General features: G+C 39.7%; 1 protein-coding gene across 2 annotated transcripts in view; it reads left to right on the top strand.

Annotated features, from left to right (window-relative positions):
- The window catches only part of mical3a (microtubule associated monooxygenase, calponin and LIM domain containing 3a), a 112627-nt gene that overhangs the window by 63958 nt on the left and 21442 nt on the right, over positions 1 to 27227 (top strand). The window contains exons 22-44 of one of the 2 annotated variants that reach the window (XM_054777877.1): positions 825 to 938; positions 1129 to 1188; positions 1272 to 1385; positions 1557 to 1661; positions 3034 to 3147; positions 3491 to 3595; positions 5958 to 6065; positions 6339 to 6525; positions 8481 to 8578; positions 10752 to 10845; positions 13665 to 13860; positions 15489 to 15712; positions 15904 to 15996; positions 16465 to 16617; positions 17016 to 17078; positions 18946 to 19020; positions 19096 to 19209; positions 19303 to 19385; positions 19470 to 21474; positions 21553 to 21647; positions 21989 to 22135; positions 24581 to 24631; positions 26778 to 26885. In XM_054777877.1, the coding sequence (XP_054633852.1) occupies positions 825 to 938; positions 1129 to 1188; positions 1272 to 1385; positions 1557 to 1661; positions 3034 to 3147; positions 3491 to 3595; positions 5958 to 6065; positions 6339 to 6525; positions 8481 to 8578; positions 10752 to 10845; positions 13665 to 13860; positions 15489 to 15712; positions 15904 to 15996; positions 16465 to 16617; positions 17016 to 17078; positions 18946 to 19020; positions 19096 to 19209; positions 19303 to 19385; positions 19470 to 21474; positions 21553 to 21647; positions 21989 to 22135; positions 24581 to 24631; positions 26778 to 26885 (4506 nt within the window). The remainder of the gene's footprint in view (positions 1 to 824; positions 939 to 1128; positions 1189 to 1271; positions 1386 to 1556; positions 1662 to 3033; positions 3148 to 3490; positions 3596 to 5957; positions 6066 to 6338; positions 6526 to 8480; positions 8579 to 10751; positions 10846 to 13664; positions 13861 to 15488; positions 15713 to 15903; positions 15997 to 16464; positions 16618 to 17015; positions 17079 to 18945; positions 19021 to 19095; positions 19210 to 19302; positions 19386 to 19469; positions 21475 to 21552; positions 21648 to 21988; positions 22136 to 24580; positions 24632 to 26777; positions 26886 to 27227) is intronic. The other variant, XM_054777878.1, reaches the window with a different exon arrangement.

Genomic DNA, 27227 nt, shown 5'->3' with positions numbered 1-27227 from the left:
GGGTGAGAGAAGTGGAAAACAGACACACATGCACATGGCAATATATGGAGGCCAGCACAATTATCAAGTTCCCCCCCGTGCGTGTGTGGGTTTTCTCCGGGTACTCCGGTTTCCTCCCACATTCCAAAAACATGCATGTTAGGTTAATTGGAGACGCTAAATTGTCCATAGGTATGAATGTGAGTGTGAATGATTGTTTGTCTATATGTGCCCTGCGATTGGCTGGCGTGTACCCCGCCTGTCGCCTGAAGTCAGCTGGGATAGGCTCCAGCATGCCCCCACAATCCTAATGAGGATAAGCTGTATAGAAAATGGATGGATGGATTTTCATTTATCGAGTCGAGTGATTAATTTATTACTTAATTTAATTTATTTATTTAGATTTATTTATTTACTATCGTGATACAGTTATTTTTTGAACAAGAAATCTCATCAAGTCTTAATCTCGTGACACCCCTGTGGGGTAATGTTTGAATAGTTACTGGACTTTTACCCAGAGAGAGTCTTATATTCTTCTCCCAAATCTTTATACTATTTGTTTTTTGTGTGTCTGACTGACTAGATTTTTAGAGAGTCTCTCTGCTAAAGTATATTTGTGTGCACATGTACTGTAGAAGTGAACCTAATCAATTGCAACAGTACCCCCTACTAACCACGTAATATACAGTAAATCTGAAATACTGTATTAACAATACTTTGGTGATCATGATTGTTAAATTTTGAAATTATTTTTTAAACGGTACTGATGGGGAGCGAGGAACCACATCACCAACGTCAACGTCTTCATCGGCTCGTGCTAAATGTTCTGTTCTTCGTCCCTCAAGGCAAGAAGTGGCAGCGACCAAGCATCCAGCTCGGGCTCTCGGAGTTGCCCAAAGAAAACCATTTTGCTCCTTTCTTCTTCCTCCTCCACTTCCTCGCTCTCTCTGCACACTGAGGTGACACACATTCTGCTGTGTTTTATGTGTGTGTTTGTGTGTGGGTAGACCCATCTGGTGTTCCCTACGCAAGCTTCTTAATAATGAATGCTGTATCGTGTGCACATTTCCTGTGAAAGTGGCAACTTGTAAATCGGCGTTTGTTGAAGGCACTCTGCTTTTTATTTGAATTATATTTGCCTTCAAGCAGTACAGTGTCACTCCAGAAGAAGAAGAGCTTGAATACTACGAGAAGCCTGTGAATTATGGGGTAAAATAATCGCCTGACCAGGCCTGTAGTAGCGATGAGGATTTTCTTCATATTGTCAGGTCTTAATAGAGCTTCCTTGACAGGACTGGAAGCCCTTGCACCTGAATGACCCAGGACCTATTCATGTACCTGGTATACAGGAGAGGGCTGACCGCCTTATCTCCAAGTTTAAGGGCAAAGCTGACAAGCCACCAAAGGTGAACACTTTGCATGGCTGTGTTGTGGCTAGTGTGCAAACAACAAACACATGTAGCAATTAACCAATGGTAATGCTTACAGATTATACAATACTTCTTAATGACTTTACATGCACCCTTTCTTGTTATCTTCTCTTCTTCTCTCTTTTTTGAACTCTCTTTCCCCTGGAGCCTAAGAAAAAGCCGTCCCGTTTCTTTTTAGAGCAGTGGTACTTGTCACGAGGCCTCTCTGAGCATTCGGGCTCACGCCATTCTGCCACAGAATCTTGTAGAAAGGTTAGGCTTTTTCTGGATCCTTAACTCTCTGGTGCACCTGAACGAATTTAATTCAACATTTAATGAAGATTTACATGGTAACACTTTCTTAGGAGGATTATGAGTTTTATTCATGTAAACCAGGGGTGTCCAAACTTTTTCCAGCGAGATCCACATAGGGAAAAATGAAAGGATGCAAGGGCCACTTTGATATTTTTTAAAGCAACACATGTAGATATGCTAAGAAGTTTTATATATTTCAAGAAAAAAACTGCATCTCAGCATTGTGATGTAGGTGAAAAAGCCTATTATTAGCATCAACTTCACTCTTTTCCCCAAATTTTCATATATTTTCTTTTAAATTTTCTACTTGTAACATTATAACTTTATTCCCATATTATTATAACTTTTTCACCAACCTGAATTTCCAATAATTACAAGTTTATTTTGTTTTGTTTCTCATAATATTATGCCTTTAAAAAAAAAAATATATATATATATAGATATATATATATTTCAACTCTGTACAACTAAAATTACATTATTTTTCCTCATATTACGAGTCTATTCTTGTAAAACTGAACTTTTTTTTTGTTAGAATACGGCTCTTTTGTCTTAATATTTTGACTTTATTCTCATAAAATGACTCCCCGACTATTGAAACTTTCTGGTAATTTTTTCTCTCGTAATATTACTTTATTGCCATAATATTTTATAATATATTATAATTTTTTATTAAATGACAACTTGATTCTTTTTTTGTTTCTCCTAATATTATGACTTTAAAAAAATGTATTTTTTATTTCATATTGAAGAATGATGCAAGTTTATTCTCGTAAAACAGCCACATTTTTTTTTATCATTAGAATACGACTTTTTTCTCTTAATTTTTTAACTTTATTATTGGAAAATTACTGCTGTTTTTTCCCCGACTATTTCAACTTTTTTTGTACATTTTTTTTCTCGTAATATTATGACTTTATTTCCATAATATTTTATAATATCTTCCAATTTTTTATTATGAAATTACAACTTGATTATGTTTTTTGTTTCTCCTAATATTATGACTTAAAATAATTTTTTTTAATATTATATTGAAGAATGATGTGAGTTTATTCTCATAAAATGGCCACTTTTTTTTCCTCTTAATTTTTTTTGACTTTATTCTTGTAAAATAACCGCTGTCTTTTCCTTTTCTGCTGTCATGTATTTAAGTTTCCCAAAAATGGCCCCCAGGCCACACTTTGGACACCCCTGATGCAAACTGCACCCTTACTACACACCTGCATGACTAAAGGCCTTTTAACACAAAGGAGTGACTGATTTTGGAAAAGTATCAAAAAAGGAAAAATGGAATATCAATTTTGTGGTTAATGAGTGGATTTTTCTGCAGAAGCCAGCCACGTCTTTGTGTCCGTCTGACCCAATGCCCTTATATGTGCTTAGTATTCAGGAGAGGGCTGAGCAACTTGCCTCTCATTTGGAAGGCAAGTCAACCGGACCAAAGGTGAAACATCCTTATTTGCAATGGTTGCGTTTCAGCAGCCTGTTATTGATATTTGTTTGCAAAGCAGCAGTTTCTTTTCCAGCAGACCTGCCTTGGAGTATGGATGAGCAGTAATGAATAGCTATTTTACTCTGGTTGTACATTGATTTATTAGTCACTGATAATTCTATGTGTATGTTTGTTTTCTGGAAGGTCAGTTGTTGTACAGTGACTGTTGAGAAGATGGATAATTAGTTAGACGATGCATAGAAACTATCTATCCACAGTAAATACTTGAGAATGAGAATTGTACAATTAATTAAGCAGTAATATTTCTATCTCTTCCCCTATAATTTCCTTGAAGCCTAAGAAAAAACCTTCACGTTTTTTCATGGAACAATGGCACCTGGCCCGAGCCCAAAGTTCCTCTGATTCTGCTCCTCCTTCTTCTTCTGACACCACAAGACAGGTAGCTGTTGTGTGGCTTGAAAAAGAAATGCAGTGTATCGTCCCTAACAAACACAAAACCGTCCTCTTGCGGCCCAGAAATTGTATCGTGGCACTGCAGTGTTGTTTTCTTTAACACAACTGAAGGTCATCCCAGTCTGCTTGTTGTGGTATGTAACTAACGTGCAACCTCTTCTGGTGTTAACCTGTTTTTTTCCTAATAATTGTGTAGTCATGCCACAGTATTGTTTTATGTCTTATCACAACTGAACAGAAGCAGTATTATTTATTGCTTGAAGCCTCAGAGATGCTCTGGAATTTCCGAGCGGTAAATAACATTTGCAGCATATACAGTAATTCCTCGTTTATTGTGTGAATTAATTCCAGACTGGACCGTGATAACTGAATTTCCTTATTCATAAAGGGAATATTTTTGTACCAGTTTGTGACCTTCTGAATACATTTTTAACATTGTTAGAGCCCTCTAGACATGATATAACACCCCTATAGTCACCTTTACATTCCTATGACTCAATATAGTAGACATAATAACAGAAAATAAGCCATTGAAGACATAAATTAAGACCTATGCTTGTGTGTGTTGCCGTAAATGTGTTCCAGTGTTTGGGGGCCAGAGTGAGTGACGGAGAGGAAGTGATGTCGGCTCAGCGTTGAGGTTTAGCTTGCCAGTGACAGTTTATTAGGGATTATTGTGCCTGTTCTGAGATAATTAAAACTTGCAATGAAAGCCTGATGTTCCGGCGATCAGTTCTGGTGCTTGTGTGTCTCGCCGAACATTACAGTAATATTACTGACACCTAGTAGCTCTACGTATCATTCACAGTGTCTTTGAATGTGTCTTCTTCCTTGTATTTGTATTTTACTTCATTTTATGCCTGAAAATACGTAATTTAAGCAAAAAAAAGTACAATTTGCTTCAATATGTTTACTTTTTAAAAATAATAATACGCCATATTCAACTACAGCATGTTTTATTAAGTAATATATTTTTGAAAAACCGTGATGCCGTGGAAATTGGCAAGACAACGTGGCGAGGGATTGCTATCTCTTGTTGTACAGCTAAGAACATTCACTTATGCTGTACCGCCAACACAAATACTTTAATGATGGCGCTTTTAAGCGTCTGTCTGCTGTATGCAGCTCTCTGCCTGCTTCTGATTGTGTTTGTGTGTCGGGGTTCAAGCAACCATACAACTCGGAATACCTGCTCTCTGTGAAGTGAGATGTCTTATTCACAAAACCATTGATTTCTACCACTAGCAGCCTCAGCGATCATCCTCTTATCCGGGTGCAAACAAAAACAAATACACCCATTATTATCCCAAAGAAGAGCCCTCTGCTCCTCTATTGTCATACTTCCCCGCAAAGCTGTGATTGACGAAAACGGGACCATATGAGGTAACTCTGCACAATTGTGGCGTGTGGTGGCTGCTTCCACCATTTTCTTCATCTCTTAACGTCGCCGTGATGAAGAATTAATTGTGGACCTCCCCCTCCTAATGGAAGGAAATGTATGTGCCTTTCCTCTTCAAAGAGTTTCTTATATGATGAGACATCAGATTGATATTCATCAGGGATAGTACTTGCTTGACCGTGACAATGTCAGCACGTGTCGGCATGTTAGAGGAATTGGTGACCCATTGTGAAAGTACCTGTACCAGTATCTGTGTAGGTACCTACCAGTGCAGGTACTTGTGTACCTGTGTATAGGTAGTGCTGCCTGTGTAAACCTGTACTGGTACCTATGCACCTGTTCATCACTCGCATTGCAAATGTTGATCCAAAATCAGAAGAGAATGTCAATGTCAAGCTTGCAGGAGGGTTTGGATGAGGAGAGGGGGTGAGCCGTGCGTCAAAAATACACTTTTATGGCCATAATTACCTGCAGATTTTTACCATTTGCCGGTGGTTCCGGATTGTAACCCCCACCAAAAAAACAGGGATCCACCGTACTGTACTGGAATACCCACTGTTGAACTTAATTCTCATCTCTTTGAATTCCTAAGGTAGCCTGATTAGGCAGCAGAATAGCTAGGTATAAACTGATGGCAGCCACTCTTGGCTGCTGCGTTGTGAAACATTGATAATAATTGTCTTATTTGGCATCAGTCATTGGGATTATGCAACACAACCTTGTTGATACAAGTCTAAGATAGTGCTTACCTGCGCTACAAGTCTTATGTTGCTCCATTCCAGTAGCAGTGCTGTAAAATAATTAAACCGGTGAGCCACCATTGTTTGCATGCACCTCTTCTTGTATTGTGATCTCCCTCCTGTTCTGTATACCTTTTTCATGTTCTCTTTTCTTTTCCTGCCTCATTTCCTTATGTTTCTTCATGTTTCCCCTCTAATGCTTTTCCTAGCACTATATACGGATGTACACAGGGGGTGTTAGCTCATTGGCTGAGCAGATAGCCAGTCAGCTACAGGCTCAGGAGGAGTCCAAACCTTTACCTGAGAAGAGAGATGTGGTAAGCTTGCTGTCGCTGCGGTCAACGGCATGTGGCTGCACAAATCTGAGTGTTAGTAGTACTCTGTGGTTGTAGTGTTTAGGACATGTGGCAACCTGCAGATAACCTTGAATGCCTAGTGTCATTGAAAGAAGTATTAGCTCAGCACAGATGTGAAGTGGTGTGCTGTGACCTTGGACTTTGATTTCCAATAAGACATATATTTACACTCCCCCGAATTTTTTTTTTTAATTTTGCTTTTTAAAACTAACTTTATGCAATTTCTTTCCACAGGGATCTCTCAGAAAAGAGTTCCCAGTCAACATCGGCGGCAGCGACGTTTGCTTTTTTTGTCGGAAGAGGGTGTACGTGATGGAGCGACTGAGTGCAGAAGGGAAATTCTTCCATCGCACCTGCTTTAAGTGCGACTACTGTGGCACCACGCTCCGACTGTCCTCCTATGCTTTCGACGTTGAGGATGGTAAGGTTTAGTTCTGGTTTACAGTAGATCTCCGCTTTCTTGCAGGAGGTACGTTCCAAGCCGACTAGCGAATGCCGGAAATCCGCGAGTAATTGAAACTCCCATAAAAATATCTATTTAACACATGACTCGCTTGATGTTGATGTTCTCCTCTGATTTCAGATCATCATTGGAAATAAAAGCCCAAAGTATGTATAGGTACTCCCTACTAATGAATGATAATGTAGATCAGGGGTGTCCAAACGTTTCACAGCGAGGGCCAGATAATGAAAAATGAAAGGATGCAATGGCCAATTTGATATTTTGTAAAGCAACACGTGTACATTTTAGGTGTGTCACAAGATCTCGTGCCACACCACAAGAGCTCACGAGATTAAAGCTTGACAAGGCGTCAATATATTGCCATGTGTCTGTGTGTCTGTTTTCCTCGCCTCCAACCTCAAAAACAGGCAGGAAGAGCATTCCCATAATATAGCTTTCCGCACCTTTTTTCGTATCGTATTTCTAATTTATTTTTGTAAAATTAGAGCTGTTTTTTTCCATTCTTGACAAATTTTCAACTTTCTTCTTGTATTTATTTTTCTTGTAACTATTGACTTTATTTCCATGATATTTAATTTTTTATTCTCGTACAATATTACCTTTTCCACAACCTAATTTTACAAAAATTACATCTTTGTTTGTTGTTTTGTTTGTTTTTCAATTAAAAAAATCTTTTTTCTTTAATTATTCAACTTTATGGGCTAAAGTGACATTTTCATAAAATTACGACTTTTTCTTGTTAGATTACAACTTTTTTTCCCTGGAGAGTTTTACTTTATTCTTGTAAAATTATTGCCGAGTTCCACTTTCGCTGGGGTTTTTTTATCCACTTTTTTGTTTTTAGAACGTCCCGAGGGCCAATAAAATAACATCCGCAGACTCCAATGGCCCCCGGGCTACACTTTGGACACCCTTGATGTAGTTCATTGATGAACAGATAGAATCGGAGTCAGGACGTATCCAGTTAGAGCACAGCAACTACGGTGTGTTCAAGGGCCGCCAAACAAAGTACCCCATCTCAAGACTTAACAAAAACACATTATCAGTGAAGCATAAAGACATAAACATGAAAAAATTTCGGAGTTTTTTAACAGAGGTACATGTATGCTGTACATTTTACCTGTATTGTCACATATTTTGTATATATAATATATATATATATATCATGCATATTTTTTTTTTTTTTTTACCAAAAATCAGCTAATGTGCGGGGATCTACTGCGTAGTCTTTGCTGAGCTGTCCTGTATGAGAATGAAAATTAAAATGAAAACCAAGTGATACTTTGACGAAAATTAAAAGCCAAACAAAAGAAGGTGAAGACTTCACCTACTGTATGGTTTAGGATGCCGTTAACACACATTGGCATTGGCATGTGATCATAATTCAGTGTTTACTTTTAGTAAGCTTTTTTAGTGTGTTTGATGCTCAATTTCCACATTTGGCACATTTAGTTACTAGTCAAGTGGCTGCAAGCCTAAAATCCCCAAAAATCGACCTTGTGACACCGCAGATTTGTGCACATTCTGGGCCAGATGCAGTCATCTTTATTCTTTCTGACCACAGCAACGCATAGCAAACAGCACATCATGCAGTGTCTAGAATAAAGAAGACAACAGTGTTTCTATTTGTATTCAAATATATTGCCAAAATCTATCCATATTTTGGAAAAAGCAACATTTTACTGCTAGCCCCTGAAGGTAACTAGGCTTTCAAGCCTTACCTGGGGAAACGGCAACATGATTTATACATGATATCCTATCTAAGATGTGTGTTGTGCCCCAGGACAAACTGCAAACTAACAACCATACGTTGTCCTGCAAAACACATAAAGCCTATAGATTAGAGGAACCTGAAATGCTTGTGTGTTTAATGTGTTGTGCAATGTCTTAAGTTTGTCCATTTTTATCCACAGGGAAGTTTTACTGCAAGCCACACTATTGTTACCGTCTTTCTGGCTATGCTCAAAGAAAGAGGCCTGCACCTTCGCCCTCCACAGCTCCAACCACTAAGGTACTTGTTGTATTTAAATGGTAGAAAAATAGTATAAAAGAGAGACCCTACTGTATATGTCAGGGGTATCCAAATTGCGGTCTGGGGCCTTTTGCAGCAAGCAGCACATTCAAAAAACAGATAACAAAAAAAAAACAGCAACAGTGGAAAAAATCTGCAGTCAATTTACATGAATAAAGTCAAAGCATTAAGAGAAAAAAGTTGTAATCTAACAAGGAAAGTGGTAATTTTTTCGAGAATAACGTACTATGAGGGAAAAATAACGTCATTTTAGTAGCATAGAGTTGACATTGAAGTGTCATAATATGTCATAATAAATCAGAATATGAGAAACAAACAAAACAACAAATAGAGTTGTCATTTTTGGAGAATTAGGTTGCGGGAAAAAGTTATAATGTTACAAGAATAAAGTCAAAATATTATGGGAATTAAGTCATAATTACAAGAAGAAAAGTGACAGGAAATTAAAATAGTTGGAAAATTTAAAAAAAACCCAACAGAAATAGGGGGGAAAAAAACAGCCGTAATTTTACAAGAATAAAGTCACAATATTAAATAAAAGAAATAATTTGGATTCTAGCGAGGAAAAAAAGTTACAGTTTGACAACAATAAATTCATAATATTAGGATTCCTTTGTGAATCACCACTTTATCTTGGTGGAGGGGTTTGAGTCACCAAGTGATCCTGGGAGCTATGTTGTCCAGGGCTATATGCCCCTGGTAGGGTCTCTCAAGGCAGACAGGTCCTAGGTGACGTGCCAGACAAAGTGTGATTCAGAAGACCCTATGGAAAAAAACAAGAGGAGAGGGAAAAAAACAAGAGGAGAGACCACACCTTGCCTGGACGTGGGACACTGTGACCTCAGCCTGGAGCCAGGCCCTGGGGAGGGGCTCTGGTGGCCGAAGAAGCCACAAGGGACATAAGGATGTCCATAAGTGCACCTGTCTGGCAGAGTCTCCCGTTTGTCAAGCCTTCAACTCTCATCTCCAGCAGAGCTTTGCCTGCATCCCGGGGGAGGACAAGGATACGGGGGCGGCCGTATTCCGTGCCGCGATTACTGAGGCAGCTGATCGGAGCTGCGGCCGCAAGGTGGTCTGCCAGTCGTGGCGGCAAACCCCGAACCCTGACATCAGAGGTCAGGACTGCCGTCAAGCTAAAGGAGTCCTATTGAGCATGGATGGCTCGTGGGCCTCCTGAAGCGTCTGACAGACACCAGCAGGCCAAGCGGCACGCAGAATCGGCGGTGGTCGAGGCAAAAACAACAAAAGTTGTGGGAGGAGTTCAGTGAGGTCATGGCGCATGATTTTCGGTCGGCCTCAAAGAGGTTCTGGCGGAGAGGTTTCGCCCTGATTTCCTCAAGACTCTGGATGTTGAGGGACTGTCTTGGCTGACATGTCTCTTCAACATTGTGTGGAAGTCGGGAACAGTACCCCTGGATTGGTAGAAGGGTGACCAGAAGGTGTGTTCCAACTATAGGGTGATCACACTCCTCAGCCTCCCTGGGAAAGTCTTTTGCGGGTGCGGCTGGTAGTTGAACCTCGGCTACAGGAGGTGCAATGTGGTTTTGGTCTTGGTCACGGAACACTGGACCAGCTCTACACCCTTGCAAGGATATTGGAGGGTACATGGGTGTTTGCATTTTTATGAGCGTAAACTTGAAATATATTGAGTAAAAATTGTCATTTTTGTATTAAAGAAAAAGTTATTTTAAAGTTGTAATATTATAAGAAGCAAAACAAAATAAAGTTGTAATTTTAGGAAAATTAGGTTGGAGAAAAAGTTATATTATGGGAATGTAATATTATGAAAATAAAATTTGTAGTGATTATTTAAGAACAAAGTTGAAATAAAAAATAAAAAACAACAGCAAAAATGGGGAAAAATAGCAAGGACCAAAGTTCGTACTACTAATCAGCTTTTTCACCTGTATCACAAAGCTGAGATGATGAATTTTACTTGAAATATATACTGTATAACTTCTTAGCATATTTACAAGTGTTGCTTTACAAAATATCAAAGTGGCCCTTGCATACTGCCATTTTTCACTATGTGGGCCTTGCTGGAAAGAGTTTGGACACCACTGCTATATGTAAATGCCGGAGAAATGAATGCATGTGTTTATACAGTTGAGAGAAAACACATTTAACATTATTTTTTTTTCAACCTTCGTAGGAGAACCAAGAGCCTGTCTCTCCTGCGGTGATGGTAGATGCCCCCGGAAGGGCGATGGCAGCAGCATCCCCCTCAGCTGAGCTCCGGCCCTCAGGTACCCAACTTTCCTCCCTTCCTGTGGCCGCTACACCCTGCCGTGTGGCCATAGGTTGGGGAGTGCGGCTGCGTTCCCTCCGCCGTACACTTTCGTCGACGTGCCACCAGGTGGCACACAACCCCCTTGACTCTCCCTTCCTGTGTACCTACTGCATCTACCTCCTCTGCTGTTTCACCATCAATGCCCTGCTCAACTTCCTCTAGCATGGCCCTCCTGTCCCTCCCCCCTTTTGTTTCCTTCTCTCCTTTCTTATCTTACCAACTAACGTGTTTGGGACTGTATAGCTTTAGATCGTGCATGTTCTCTTGTGATTGTATGGACTCTTTAGTCTGCAATGTGTTTGTGTAACTAGTTGAAGTCATTGTGTCAGTGATTGATTTCTTTCTTTCTTTAAGGTGCACCATCACTTTCAAGTCAGCAGAAGAAGCATTCTTTTAAAAGTGAATTGTGCATCTTGAAGCAATTTTTTTTATGTTCTTGGCTTGGAAATTAAATAGGGTTAAATATAGTTGGGTTTTTTTTTTTGTCATCTCTCCAGGCAGCAATATAAAATATATGTAAAAGGAATCTTTTTATCCTACCCTGGCAGCACACTGCATGTTGTTTCTGGGCCTGCCAGAGCCAGCTTGGTTCTTCTGTGTAACCTCCAGTGGCCTGCTGACTTTTAGCTCCTCTTATGTGATACGTTTCTTTTAGAGCCTGCTCTGTGATGTCTGTGTAACAGTAGCACACTTTTACCACAACCCACCTTACTGTGACCAAGTGCCTGTTTCAGTGCTTTTGTGAGCTTTACCTTTCCCCCCTCCTATCAAAGCAGCTTAAAATGAGTGCCTGTGATTGGAGCTTCTCTGCTGCCCTCTTCTGCATCCACCAACCTCTCACCTCTTTTAAATTGCTGTGTGTGCTTGCCGACTTAGAATTCTTGCCGCGTTATTTGCATTGCATTTACGGTACTTGTTAGATGTTGAGAGCAGCATAGGGGATTCAGACTCGAGTAATCATAGGGATTGAAGTTAGGCCTGCTGCAGTATGTGGCAAGTGTAGAATCATAAGTTCAGTGTATGTACTGTAAGTACAAATGTTGTATGGGTGTAAAAATATCAAACCTGACAACTTCTAGTGTGAAGCATGAATGTACTAGCCCAGGGGTGTCCAAAGTGCCATTTTAAAATAAATTACACATATACATTATACGTTCTAAAAACAAACAAACAATACAGCAAAAATTGAAAAATTAGCAGTTGTTTTACAAAAATAAAGTCTAAATCTTAAAACAACAAATAAAGGTTTTTTTTTTTGTTGTTGTTTTTTCAAGTTAGGTTGTGTAAAAAGTAATAAGGTTAAGAGATCAAAATATCATGGGAATAAAGTCACAATGACTGTCATAATGAAAAATTTCCAAAAAGAAAGTTGCAATAGATGGAAAATTCATCAGGAATACAAAAAAAAACAGCCTTTAATTTTACGAAAATAAAGTGAAAGTCTTAAGAGAAAAAAGTTGCAATCTAACAAGAAAAAGACGTAATTTTATGAGAATGGCGTCATTTGTGGTTTTTTTTTTTAATAACAAGAAAGAAAGTTCAGTAGAAATGGAAAAAACAGCTGTAATTTTACGAGACTAAAGTCAAAATATGAAGAGAAAAAAGTTGGATTCTAATGAGGGGAAAAAAGGAGCAATTTTACAAGAATAAACTAGTAATGTTATGAGAAAAATAATGTAATTTTTGTAGCATAGAGCTGAAATATTAAAGAAACAAATAGATTTTCTAATATCGTAATATTATGAGAAACAAGCAAAACAAAATATAGCTGTAATTTTTTGAAAATTAGCTTGCGGAAAAAATTACAATATTATAAGAACAAAGTCATTATATTATGAAAATAAAATTTATTTAGGAAGAAAGTTGTAATATTTGGAAAAATTTTAAAAACCCCCAGCAAAAATGGCAAAAAAAAGAGTGAAGTTGATACTAATATGCATTTTTACCTAGATCACAAAGCAGAGATAGTTTCTTTCTTCAAATAAATATAACTTCTCAGCATATTGCAAAAATATGAAAGTGGCCCTTTCATTTTGCACTATGTGGCCTTTCGTGGAAAGTTTGAACACCCCTGTAGTGGCATGTGCAATGTAATATTCAAATCTTAACTGATGCTTGTGGTTTCATTTTCAGCCGGCGTGATCTTTTTCAGTACTGTTGCTCCACTTTACTTTTATGTCAGCTGTGCACAAAAGATTGCGCCTTTTAATCTCAGAGTTTGTTCAGATGAAAGGATAGTTTGAAATGGACTAAGAAAATGCTTTCACACATCCCCAAATCACACTTTTGTAGATAAACACTACACATATTATTACAAGTTTGATTCTGATCAATTCCACTCAACATTCTTAAGTTGAACAAACTACCTTTTTAGGATTTGCTTCTCAGGATGGGAAAAAGGCAAGGCACCCACCTTGTACCAACACCGTACTGTGCTGTACTATGTTGAATGATATTTATGTTGTTTAGGAATAATATGAAATGAAATAAATGCAAATAGAGCTACAGATTGGTGTGTTATTGTCAAGTTTGTCCTGTATGCATACAAGTTTGTGGAACTGTGGTAGTAGAGGATGGGACTAATAGGTCAGAAACTGTGAGTGCATCTGCATTCACCTGCTCTGACTTACACCCGCACACACAGATATCCAGAAAGCGAATGCTCACTCAATTAGTCCCACATTGCTTCTGGCTGCTTTACGGTATTACCTTCATGCCTGCTCTGATGGCACGATTTCACCTGTTTCTCTACATTCTTGTGCTTCTCGACCACAGTGTCTGAGGTCAACGGCCTGCAGGAGCCAAGTCTGGCAAAACGACTTCGCGGCACACCGGAGCGCATTGAGTTGGAGAACTACCGACTGTCTCTGCAGAGGGAGGAGGAGTTGGAAGAGGTGCCGGAAGAAACGCTGGCAGAGCATAACCTTAGCAGTGTGCTGGATAAAGCCACGGACGTTGACCTGGGCTCCAGGTAAGAGTGCGATGCAAAGGTACACATTACAGCAAGATTATACACGTCAGGCATGTCTCCTTATAGCGTAATCTCTCGTTTATCGCGGTTAATTGGTTCCAGACCTGACTGTGATAAGTGAAATTCCACAAAGTAAGATTACTTATTTACAAATTGAATATTTTGGGCGTTAGAGCATGGAAAACCTGTTTATGACCTTCTCAATACGGTTTTTAACATTATTAGAGCCCTCCGGGCATGAAATAACACCCCTATAGTCACTGAATATATTGGACATAATAAGAGAAAAGTCATTTAAGACATGACTAAGGCTCATGCTTGTGCTTTAAATACGTTCCCTAGGAGAACTGAGTGGTGGGACGGACAGGAAGTAACAGGGAGTTTTAGCTTTCTGTGGGATACGGCCACAACAGTAGCCCGTGGTTTTACTCCGGATTTTTATTAGGGATTATCATGCCTGTTGTTGCAATAAAAGCCTGTTGTTCCAGCGATCAAGTCTGGTGAGTGTGTGTGTCTTACCCAACATTACAGTAACATTACTGACACCTAGTGACCGGTGTAGAATACTACGAATCATCAGTGTGTGAATGCATCTTTTGAATACCTTGTGTTTGTATTTTAGTTGATCAAGACATTTTTATGCTTGAAAATGATTATTTGATACGAAAATTGCTTCAATATGCATATTCTCTGACTAATAATAGGCCATATTCAACCATGAAACACCATGATTTATTACTTAATATATTTTTGAATAACCGCAGTAGAGTTAAGCCGTGAAATTTGAATTGCGAAGTGGCGAGGGACGACTGGATATGTCCAGAATGTCTAAAGTGAGGTCTAAATAAATAAATAAATTAAATAAATAGCAGCAAACATTTAAAAATCAGCAGTAATTCTAGTCAAAATCTTAAGAGAAAAAAGTTGTAATCTCATAAGAAAAAGAGAAAAATTTGAAATATAAATATAGAAGACGTTCTTTTTTTGAAAGTCCTAATATTATGAGAAACCTATAAAGTTGTAATGTTGTAAAATGAGGTTGCGAGAATACAGTGAAAATATCATGGGAATAAAGTCATAATGACAAGAAAAACATGGAGAGCAAGAAATTTGAAATAGTTGGAAAATTACAAAAAAAAAAAAGATTGGACACCCCTGAAGCGACTGCAGAGTTCCCCGCGGCCACCAGGGGGCCGCCAAATACTAACATCATCACTTGGTTCACCAGCCTCAGGCCACGTCTTGCTTAAGGCCCCCTAGATGACCAAAACTGCAACAGTTACTACAGTTACTACTTATTCAAAAACATGTTCAGATATTACCTCTTAACCTCAAGTATCTTGGATTGGCATATCCCTAAAGCGTAGAAAAGAATATCGGAATATAAAGAATGTTGAAAAACATACCAGTATGACCTTTCAACTTTGCTTTGGTTTCGAAACAAGGATTTAATAAAGATCTGAAAGAAATACAGAAACACGACACATAAAGATTATGACACAGGCCTATCCTAACTTGCATACATTTGCACTACATTTGAATAGACTGAATGGGCTGCGAAATACCAGTGGCACAAGGCAATATTGCGCCCCCTACTGGCTCTGACACTTGTTTGAATTTTCTTGCAGCAGCTCAGAGTCAGACATGGAAGAGGACGATGAGCAGGAAGATCAAGAAGAGGCGGAAGTCGAGTTAGACAATGAACAGCAGCTTCCCAGCCCCTCAGACCTTGGAGGGGTTCCCTGGAAGGAGGCGGTACAGCTACATGCCAAGCTTAGGGGTGACCCCTGTGAGGACGAGGATCTGGCTGAACTCGATGAGGAAGATGAAGAAGATGATGAGTCAAGTGAAGGTATGTTTCCTTTTCTCTTTGTGTGACATGAGTGTTATTTGTAGTTTGTTTCCATCTGTGTGTGTCAGGAGCATCCAAAGCCTTAAGTGTGTTCCGTTTGTGATGTTTTAACATTTCTTGTGTCTTCATCTTTTCTGTTATACCCTGTGTACACATTGTTTTGGCGGGCCTGTGTCTCCCCCTGCTGGCAGAGGGTGATTACTGCCCATGGGACAGGGAACTCCAGTCAGGCCTTTGGCTGGAGAAGTACCTCACAGATGAAGATGGTGTTGGTACTTTTAAAGGTAGCAGCAGAACTGCTTGTGGATGTGTTTGCTGCCTGGTTTGGGTTGCTTATTCAAGGATTTTTTTTGTTGCAAGTTTGTGTTCCATAGACATTATTACTATACAATTACCCTTAACCCTCAATTCATTCCATTTATGTGGCTTTTAAAAACTAATGGAATAATGTCATGCTTGTTTCCCCCACAGGCGCTCAACTTATGTTTTAGCCTTGTCAATAAACTGGTGTTTTTTTTGCAGTCTAATCTAGTGCATGCAGCCACTACTCCTCTTTGATGGTTTCTACTTTATTCTAACTTCCTCTCTTCTTCTCTCTCCCTTTTTTAAAAAAAATGTTTTGTCCTGTCTTTCCTCATCCTCTTGTCTCCCTATTTCTCTATCCTCCCTACCCACCCTGTTGTGCGACTTGTTCTTCATTTGTTTGTGAAAATGTAAAACAACTGCAAACACACACTGGCAACTGCATTCAGCCAAGAACCTCCACATTCAACAAGCCCTGCTGCCTTTGGACCCTCTTGAAATTCCAGGTGTGGGGGGAACACATCCAGACTCTGAGACAAACAGGAGTGGCCAACTGGCCTCAGCCTCTCAGCCCGTTGAGCCCTCGCAGCTCTCTTCCACAGGTAACCCACACCTGAGGAGTTGAGACCTGGGGAGGTTCACTGGGCCCACCCAAGACAAGTAGCCCTCACTGGAATAAGTGTGTCTCATTAATCAGTGTCTGGAATAGGACTAACCCATCTGTTTTTGTTTATCCCATTGCTTTTTCCTGCGATGTCATCTTGTTCAGTATTATAATTGGTCGTTTTGCAGTCATCTGGGGGGGAAATGCAGTTCTTTGATCCAATCCCAGTGCATCATGTAACACCTCTAGTCAATGCTTTTGATTTTATTTTTTTGGTTCCTCTTTGTTCGTTTGTGTTCTGCTGCTTCTCTCCCATGTGTCTAATTTTTTTTTTACTGTTTCTCCCCTGACACCCATTCCCTCGTCGTTGTGCTGTATCTTCCGGTTTGAATGTAGCCCCTGTCCACACATCTGCCCGGCACGAAGCAGTGCGAGTCTGGTTGGAGTCAATGTCTGGAGGTAGCACAGACTTAACGAGGGGTCATGACATCCCTTCTGAGACTCGTATATCTATCTCTGTCTTTTGGCTGGCCTGTTGCCGCATGCACAGACTACACACTCACAAGCATGCTTGGAAGGCTGTCATTCTTAGGACACCAACTTTCTTATGGTCTACTTGTCACCTGTGTTTCGACTTGTCTTCGAACCCTTTCCATCTCCAGAAAAAGTATTTCCCTTTATTGTCCTTTGAATGTAACACATACTGAGACAGATTAGCCATCACGGCCCACAAACACTTGCATCGCTGTACACCTCGATGCGTAATGTGAGAGTTACTGTATGATGGGGAATATTTTTGGCACTGGTTTAGAAGCTTTATTTTACTCGATTGGGGTGGTCCTCAAGCATGCACTTTCACAATTTCGTTATGTCCTTAGCTAGTGTTGTTAAATGTATTGCAGTGTTTCCCACAGGACTGCAGTCTATTATTCTTGCACAAAATTACATCATGGTCTAATTTGCGTAATTGCACACGTCATGTGCACATAATTATAATGGCTTAAGGAGAGAGGAATAACACGGGAGAGACAAAATGTGAGTAAATAAACAGGAAAAGTAAAGCAAATACAATGTTCCCTCATTTAACGCAGGCGTGAGGTTCCAAAAAATACCCTTAAGTGAAATTTGTGTTGTAGAAGTTTATTTTTTTTTCGTTCCTAATGTATTTTCGTTAATCATATATTTTTTGTTTACACAGGATGTTTTTTCATATACAGAATATGTTTTTTCATTTATGTTTTTTTTTTCTTTTACAGTGCATGTTTTTTGTCTACAAGACTGTAAAATCCTTCAACACACACTTTATACACTTTTCTCAGACAGGCGTGAACATTTTCACATTTCTCTCATTTAAACACTCTCAAAGTTCAAACTTTTGTGGATAAAGAAAATAAGTACACTTCTCCATTGTATAATGAAACCAAAGTCCCAAACCTGTTTTATGCCAAAACATTTATTTGAGAAATAAATATATAAACGAAAGAAATTTGAAATATTTGGAAAATATATATAAAAAAAAAATACAGCAAAAATGGGGGGAAAAAAGAGCAGACTGATACTAAAAATACACTTTTTCACAAAGCTGAGATGCAGGTTTTCCATTGAAATATATATAACTTCTTAGCATAGCTACAAAATATCAAAGTGGCCCTTGCTTCCTGTCATTTTTCACTATGTGGCCCTCATTGGGAAACAAGTTTGGACACCCGTCCAATTTTTTATTAGAAATGTCAATATGTATGACGCTTAGACTTAAAGGCTTATAATAAATAATAATGTATTCATTTTTATATAGCGCTTTTCAAAGCACCCAAAGTGCTTCACAATGAAGTGAACCCATTATTCATTCACTCCTGAGTCACACACTGGTGGTGGTAAACTACATCTATAAGCACAGCTGCCCTGGGGTAATCTGAAGGAAACGTGGCTGCCAATGCATTCACATTCATACAGCACTGCCACCTTATCTCCTAACATGCTATAAATGTTTTGGTTTTGCCTTTTTATATACAAGTTGACAGTTGCATGAATTTTATGCTACTTCTTAACTCTGCTTTTTGATCACTAACTTATTAACCATTATTTTATGCATATATTTTTTAAAGCAAGCAAGGAGTTGGGTTTTGGAGAATTTTAGTATTACTTTTTTTATAGGTGTTTTCTATGTCTTCATTAAAGTTTAGTTTTCCCTGAATGGATTCTGTGATGGTTATGGTTTGTTTAATCAAAAGTATATGTAAAGGAAGAAGATAAAAAAAATAAATATGTTGCTAGATATTTACAAATAAAGGTTGGGGCTAATTTTCTGTCATTTCTGTCGTGCCAGAGCCTTGTGAGGAGGATGATTTGGAAGCAGAAGCTGATAGTCCCGATATGGAGCCTGGGACAGAAATGGATCAGGGTCAGCAGATATAGTCATTAACTATTTCCAAAGTAAAAAATAACTAATCTCTCATTTAATCACATTTTATTCTAGATGACATCCCCTCTGATGCTGAAGCTGAGGCTCGTTTGCACCCATCAGTGCACACTGAAGCTTTTCCGCAGCAGGACAGTATAGCTGAAAGTCTGGCAATCGCTTCAAGTATTGGTATATGGCACTAATCATTCCGTCGCACTTGTAACTCTGGTGTTTTATTATGTGGTTAATGCAGCAACATTCCGATTCTGTCAATGTATTCAGAACCATCTACCACTGAACCTATGCAAAAAGAAGATGATGCTGTTTTATCTCCAGTCTTACCTTCACCAGAGCCTGAAAGACAGGTACGATAAGTCCAATGATCATCCAGTACATGTTTAAAAAAAACAACAACAACATATTCCTTTGTTTATTCCACTGTCTATCAGGTGAAGTCCCCAGAAACCTGCTTTTTCCCAGAACCAGTGGTGTCTGAGGAACCAAAAGTTGAGAGGACAACACCTTCACCAGCATCCAAGAGCCCGGTTTGCAATTCGCCAACAACTTTCCTTGATCCTTCCCCTTTCAACTCTCCAACGGCTGCCTCTGTCAAGGCTACTGTCTCACCCTTTGACATCGGCTCTCCGGTCAATCCAGCTGTCGAGAGCCCCCTCAAACCCCCTGATAAGTCCCCTGTTGGTTGTCCAATTCGTTCCCAGCCCACCCCACTACAAGAGACGTGCACACCAAAGTCACCCGTCTACCCACACCGATCAATTTGCCCCCTTACAGGCAACCCACTCTCCCCAATATGTGCCCAGCCTCTGCCCTGCCATGAACCTTCATCACCTCAGGTCTCTGATTCTCCAGTTAGAACTCAGCCTATCCCAAATGTTACTTCAACACCCATGGCCAGAACTGACAGAGCCACACCTGAACATTCACAGTCTGAGGACCTTTCAACAGATGAATCTCTGTCAAAAAAGACTGATATCATCGAGGAATTTTGGTTAAAGAGCGCAGAGATCCGGAAAAGTCTTGGTTTGTCACCTTTAGATCGCAGTGGTAAAATCTTGGTGAAGAGTGATGTAAAAACTCCAACACAAGATCCCACCTCTCCCAAGACAATGTCTCTGGAAGTGTTTGAGGACCAGAAGCCTGCTTTAACTGGGCGCACTGTGATTCGCAGACTCAACATCACTCTTGAAGGTCAAGTCATTACTCCCATTGCTGTTGTGGAAGGCAGAGGTAATGGCTCTGACAAGAAAGAACTCACCAGCAGCTCAGGCGTAGGCCTAAATGGAAGTATGGCCACAAGTCAAACGGCAAACAGTGACAGCTATAACACCTCTGACTCCGTCATGCTGACCCCACCATCCAGCCCACCACCGCCTGTGCCTGCTAATCAGTCCCCTGCGGTATTCAGGCAGCAAAAACACCAGGTCTCTTGGAGCAATGGGACAGAAAAACCTCCATACGAGCGTGCCAAAGAACCACCCAAAACAAAGACTCCCATTCCTGCTCAGAGAACCCAAATGAGTCCTGTATCTGCACCTAAACCTGCAGCCAGGAAAGTGCTTCTGCCACCAACAGATCTGGAAGAAACACCTGTTGTTATCATGAGGGAGAAAAAGAAGCCACGCTCAGAGGAGATGAGGAAGTCTTTTGTGGAAACGGTGGAAGAGATTCCATTTGCTGACGATGTGGAGGAGAACTTTGACGAGCGAACGCCAGAAACCAGCATGCACAAGTTTTACACTCCACCTACTAGTAAGGCCACAGAAAAACCTCCTTTTCATCTGGCTTTAGCTATGGAAAATGGTAAACCCAACATCCCTGTCAGCTCAGTCTCTAAGACACACCGGGCCTCTCAGTTCTCTCCAGAGGCCAAAGAGATTGCTGAGGAGAGGATGAGGGCAAGAGAAAAATCCATCAAGAGCCAGGCTCTCAAAGACGCAATGGCCAAGCAGCTAAATAAAATGAAAGAGTCAAATGTAGAAGAGGGTGTGTCACCTAAAGTGGCCTGGAGTGTAACTCCAGAGGTCGTCGGGAAAAGTAAGAAGTCTTCAGTATCTCCAAAGACGTCTGCTGTAAAAGCTCTGGAATCTAAGAAGGCTGAGACTCTACCCGAGCGTCTCGTCAGTAGCAACCGGAGTCTGGACAGCTCCATGGCATCCTCTGACAGCTCGTCCACGAGTAAGAGCAAGAAGCGAAGTTCACTTTTCTCACCTCGTAAGAACAAAAAGGAGAAGAAGGCCAAGAACGACGCCAGTCGACTCTCTGGGGCAGACGAGACACCACCCAAACACAAGTCTTTGTGGAAGGCCGTCTTCTCAGGGTACAAGAAGGACAAGAAGAAGAAAGATGACAAATCATGTCCCAGTACGCCATCATCTGGCTCCACCACTCAGGACTCTGGCACGAAAAGAGCCTCTCCTCATGGAAAGTCATCTGGTAAGATGGCGTGGAGCTGGACAAGCCTCGAGTATGATTGTATGTTCTTGATTTTGCTCTGCTTATCTTATGTGACAGACATGAAGTCCCGCAGAAACTTGAGCTTCTCTGAGGATTCCGATCTGTCATGTGACGACATACTGGAGAGATCGTCCCAGAAGTCAAAGGCAGATGTAAGTCAGTCGGAAAGCTGCAATGTTCTCAACATTAGCCTCATTAGGCCGCACTGGAGTGATGTTTTGCCACCACCTAAAACGTTGAGTCTGTGCATTTAAAATCATCTTACTTGTATGTACTTTAGATTGCCAATCAGTTCATCTGAGCGAGAGGTAATCAGTCGTAGCACACAGAAAGGTTCAAAGCAAAATGTGGTTTATAAGATGTAGTTATGATCCGAGGCTTGTACTTTTCAAACATTTGTCCCCAGAAGTACGACATGCAGGGCAATCAGTGCACCTGTTTTGTTTTTGTTTCTTTTGAAAACACTTTTCTTGTAAATCATTCCCATTTCTAGCGACATATGGACATCTTTGACCTAGTGTCAGGCATGCAGAAGGAAGCAATGAAAGAGGAGAAACTGGACAAGGAGAGAAGGAGGGAGTTCAAAGGAAAAAGAGGGAAAGAGAGGCAAAAAGAGTGTGAAAAGGGAAAAGACAATGAGGTATTTGGCAGGAGGGGATTAAGTTGTTTTGAATTTCAAGCTGTAAACGTAAAACTAGGGCCCTATATGTATTCAGTGTATTCCATGAACCACTTGTCCAGCGATTGTCATAATTAGATGTACAGTTGTCCCTCACCACTTAGCGGTTTGAATTTCGAAACTTCACTCCATCACAGTTTTTCAAAAATATATTAATTAATAAATCATGCTGTTTTGTAGTTGAATACAGCCTAGTCAAAACATGCACATTTAAGACAATTTTGCGTATTTTTTGCCTGGATTAAGCATAACGAGCATAAAAATGACTAAAATACAAATAAAAGGCATTCAAAGATGTCGTAGTATTCTACAATGGTCACTGGGTGTCAGTAATGTTAGCGTAATGGTCGGTGAGACACACAAGCACCAGACTTGATTGCCGGAACAACAGGCTTTTATTGCAGGTTTGAATTATCTCACAACAGGCACAATAAAAATCTCCAATAAAAACACTAGCTACGGTTGCAGCCAACAAGCTGAAATTTAACTCTGATCTCCCGATATCACTTGCTGTCCGCCACTCTCTGTGCTTCCCTTGGGAACACATTTATAGCAACACACACAAGCATAAGTCTTGTTTCTGTCTTGTGGCGTATTCACTCTTATGTCTACTACATGTCTAGATAATAATGTAAACAACCATTTTTAGAAGATGCTAAGCGAGTTTTCTATGCTCTAACTACAAAAATATTTCATTTATAAATAAGGACTCCTACTTCACTGAATTTCATTTATCACAGTCGGGTCTGAAACCAATTAACCTCGATATTCAAGGGATTACTGTACACATAATTTGACTCAAATCAAATGGTTGATTAAATCCTCATTAAACTGACTATAACCACTATCTGTTAAGGCTCGATTCAGGCTCATGAAACAGATTTCAATCATTTCAGCTGCTTTGAAACCTTTTGCATTCATAATGTTTATGCGTGAAATTCAAATGACTTGTCTCCCCTGCTTCACCTTTGTGTTTGTGGTGGTGTAGCTAGACCCAGCTGAGTTTAGGGCCGGAGGCATGCGGTCATTAACTGTTGCAAACAACCACACATATTTTATTTTTTGTAATGACAAGTAAACTGTCATTTTTACTTTACGAGTACAACATTTTGGGTGTACGGTCATCCTTAGCCACTTCATACTTCGAAGTTTCCGCCTTCACTCTTATCACATTTTTTCAGAAATATATTACTGAATAAATCTGAATATGTCAAAAATGTGCATATTTAATGAAATGTAACGTTTGCTAAAATTAAGCATTTTCAAGCATAGCTAACTAGGAACTAAAATACAATTTTCAGGCATTCAGAAGATGCATTTATAGATGCTATGATGATATGTAGTATTCTGCACTGGTCACTAGTTGTCAGTAATGTTACTGTATAGTCCGGCAAGACACACAAGCATGGGACCTGATTGCCTGAACAACAGGCAGTTTTGAATTATCTCAAAACAGGCACAGTAATACCTAACGTGGGCTACTATTGCTGCCGTAACCCACACCAAGCTAAAAGTCAACGCTGAACCTCCGACGTCACTTCCTGTCCTTCCTGAACACACATGACTAAGAGTCTTAAATGGTTTATTTTCTGTTATTATGTCTACTATATTGGCTAATGCAAGTATAAAGGTGATTATAGGGGTGTTATTTGATGTTTAGAGGACTCTAATAATGTTAAAAAACGGATTTCGAAGGTCGTAAACAGGTAAACTACGAAAATATTTGATTTAAAATAAGGAATTCTACTTTGTGGAAATTCACTTATTATCATGGGTGGGTCTGGAACCAGTTAACCGTGATAAACGAGAGTTTACTGTATAGAGGTGCAGACGCTAGCAGTAAATACACGTCGTGCCTACTTGACCGCATGTAATCCAGTCAACAGGAAGCCTTGTTACTACCGTAGTTTGTGTTTTGTTTTAGATTTAGAAGGATTTTGTATTAAATGAGATCAATGGTAGTTAGTAGTATTTTTTTGTTTGTTTTATTTTTTTTGTAGGAATTTATTTTTATTAAATGTATTTCATGCATTCGTGTCGCATTTTACTTTTAGATTTTTTTAAATGATTTCTAATTAAATTCTCATGAGATCAGTTTAGCACACCTAGTAAAGACTAGTAATATACCTTGCATATTAGTGTTTTTACTGTAATGCAGCCTTTTTTCTGATTTAGAAATGTTTTTGACTAATTATATCTAATTAACATAAGTGTACTGAATGTCACTGCACCCACTTTGTATTGTTTGTTGGGGGATATTAACATTGCCTGTGATTTGTTCAAGTAATTTGGCTTAAAGATGATTGTATATATCATACAATTATTTTTTATTTGGTTTAACATGCTCATTAACCCATTTAATCATCATATGTTTGATTCCTCCTTCTTTGTTTTGTCCTCCCCAAGTCTGTTTATGTCCCTCATGCACTGGCGTTCAAGAGATCGTATGCCTCAAAGGTAGTATCACATCCATTGTCATCCGTAACACACCCTTTCCACCTATTCTTTGCGCATGTGCCAGTTTACTCTATAATAGCCTTGACGCGTCTGGCATTAAACTAACCGTCCTTTCTGGATGCTTGTGTCAAGTGGGATAATGGTGCCCCCACTCACTCACACACTGCTGTCCATCCATGACTTTTCACCAACACTCCACTTCCAGGCCACAAAGACATCTGCTGATGTCAAAGGTGGCCCCTATCTGACTGGTGTGACATTAATCTGCCTATCTGTCACTGCAACTCGGTGTTTCCTCCAGTGTGGATGCTGGACAAACTTTTTCATTTCAGTTCTATTCGCTCCCTCTTGCTTTACTCCAGCTTCTAATGCCGTTGTAAGTCAATCTCTGTGTCTCATAATAATGGCCAATTGCTATAGAGGATTTCTCCATGCCATATTTTACTATCACATGAGGCACATTGCAGTGGTAAGAGGTCCAGCGAGCTCAATGTATGTGTAGCATTGATTATTGATGTCTTCATTTTTATGTAGAAGGTGCCCTGTGGAGCTTTTGATCTATGTGGTGTTTGCAGATGAACTCCACATGGAACAATGTCTTACATGAGATTTACAGGATATGGGATGTACACTCCTGATCAAAATTTTAAGACCAGTTGAAAAATTGCAAGAATTTACATTTTGCACTCTTAGGTTCTAAGTAGAGCTTCAAATAGCAAACAGAAGACATTTGAGTAAGCAATTTATTGCAGACAAGCATAAAGTGAAACAGACTGTTCATCAGCTGATCAAAAGTTTAAGACCATAAAACCCCCCCAAAGTAGAAATTACATTTTCAAAAAAGGAGGAGTAATGAGCAGCTGTTTCATTCTTGTTAATCACCTCAGAAATTGGTTTGGCCATGCTTGATGCCAGTTTTTCCAGGAAGCTGGTGGGAATGTTGCTCCAAGTGGTGAAGGTGGCTTCACGGAGGGTATCCACTGTCTGGAACTGATGTCCATTTTTGTAAACGTCTCTTGCCATCCATCCCCAAATGTTCTCAGTGTGTTTAGATCAGAGGAACACGCAGGATGGTCCAAAAGAGTGAAGTTATTCTTCTGGAAGAAAATTGCAGCAATGTTTGAACTGTAGCCAACCGCCATTTGACGCCACTGTGCAACCATGAATCGCCATTGTTCCATTAAAAGAAAAAGCAGCCCAGACCATGATGACGCCCCCTCCACATCTCAGGTGGGACCTTCTTGTCATGCCAGTAACGCTGGAAGCCATCAGGACGTCAAGGTTCCATTTTTTTTCATCAGAGAATAAAACTTTCATTCACCTTTCAATGTCACACGTTTGGTGCGCTCCTGCAAATTCCGGAAGGGCAATTTTGTTGCGATGAAGGAGATAAGGCCTTTGAATAAATTTTTTGTTTGTAAAACCTCTCGTAGATGCCTTCTGATGGTTATGTGATGGCACCCGTAACAACTTTCATTTGGGCCGAGAATGGTCCGTCTCTTGATGAACAGCCAATGCTATCCTCTGACTCAGAGCCGGTGACATTTTTTTGGTTCTACCTCTTGACTTTTTTTTGTTTGTTCCATAACCCTCAGGAACTTTGAAGAAATTTGCCACGCTTGCTTATGCAGCTCAACAATCCGACCGTGTTCAGAGAAAGAAAGCCTTTTTGCCTTTCCCATGAAGACATCGTGACAGTGTGAATACCTGACAGAAAATGACATTGAATCCACATTTTTGCTAAGATTTTGGCTTTTAAAGGCTGCGCTCTGAAAGTTTTGATCATCTGACGAACAGCCTATTTCACTTTGCAATAAATTGCTGGCTCAAAACATTTTTTGTCTTTATTTTTGCATTTTGGAGCCCCACTTTGAACCTCCTTAAGATGCAACAGTGCAAAATATAAAGCCTTGCAATTTTTCAACTGGTCTTAAAATTTTGTGGAGTGTATGTGGATTATTCCAGTCCAATCCAGTTAATTTTCCAAACCAGAACTCATAAGTGCTCCTCCAAAATGGTCACCATCGTCTAGCGGACAAAAAATCATTTTCCTGTTAGTGTTTTCCTGAGAGCCCATTTCCTTTTGAAGCTGGCTTTACAAGTAAGCTTTTTTGAAGCTTGTAACTCTTTGTTGTGGTTTTGCTAGAAAACCTACACAGAGGAAGAGCTGAATGCCAAGCTGACTCGCAGAGTTCAGAAAGCTGCTCGACGACAGGCTAAGCAAGAAGAACTCAAGCGGTTGCATCGTGCCCAGGTGAATAACCAAATCAAATGTTTTATTTTACAGTGGAAATGTTTTAAAAAATGATGGATTCCTAGTATTTGTTTTCCTTAGTTATATTTCGAATGCCAGATATTTTGTATTTGTTTTGCCATCCCCTCTAATAGTATATCTCTGTCTTTTATAATCTTTTTATTTGGGAATGCATGCACTGCATTTTATGTAACTGTAGCCTTTTCAAGCATTCAGCCATGGGTCAAACATCGTCCTAATTATTTATGTTGTTTATGTCAGGGAATTGAAAATGCAGTGTGTTATGCAAGTATGTTTTTTTTTTAACTGTGCAACATATGGTAAGTTGCTTATGACCTTGTG

Source organism: Dunckerocampus dactyliophorus, chromosome 5 (genome assembly GCF_027744805.1).
Source record: "Dunckerocampus dactyliophorus isolate RoL2022-P2 chromosome 5, RoL_Ddac_1.1, whole genome shotgun sequence".
Lineage (NCBI taxonomy): Eukaryota > Metazoa > Chordata > Actinopteri > Syngnathiformes > Syngnathidae > Dunckerocampus > Dunckerocampus dactyliophorus.
This window is presented reverse-complemented; position numbering and strand designations above follow the sequence as displayed.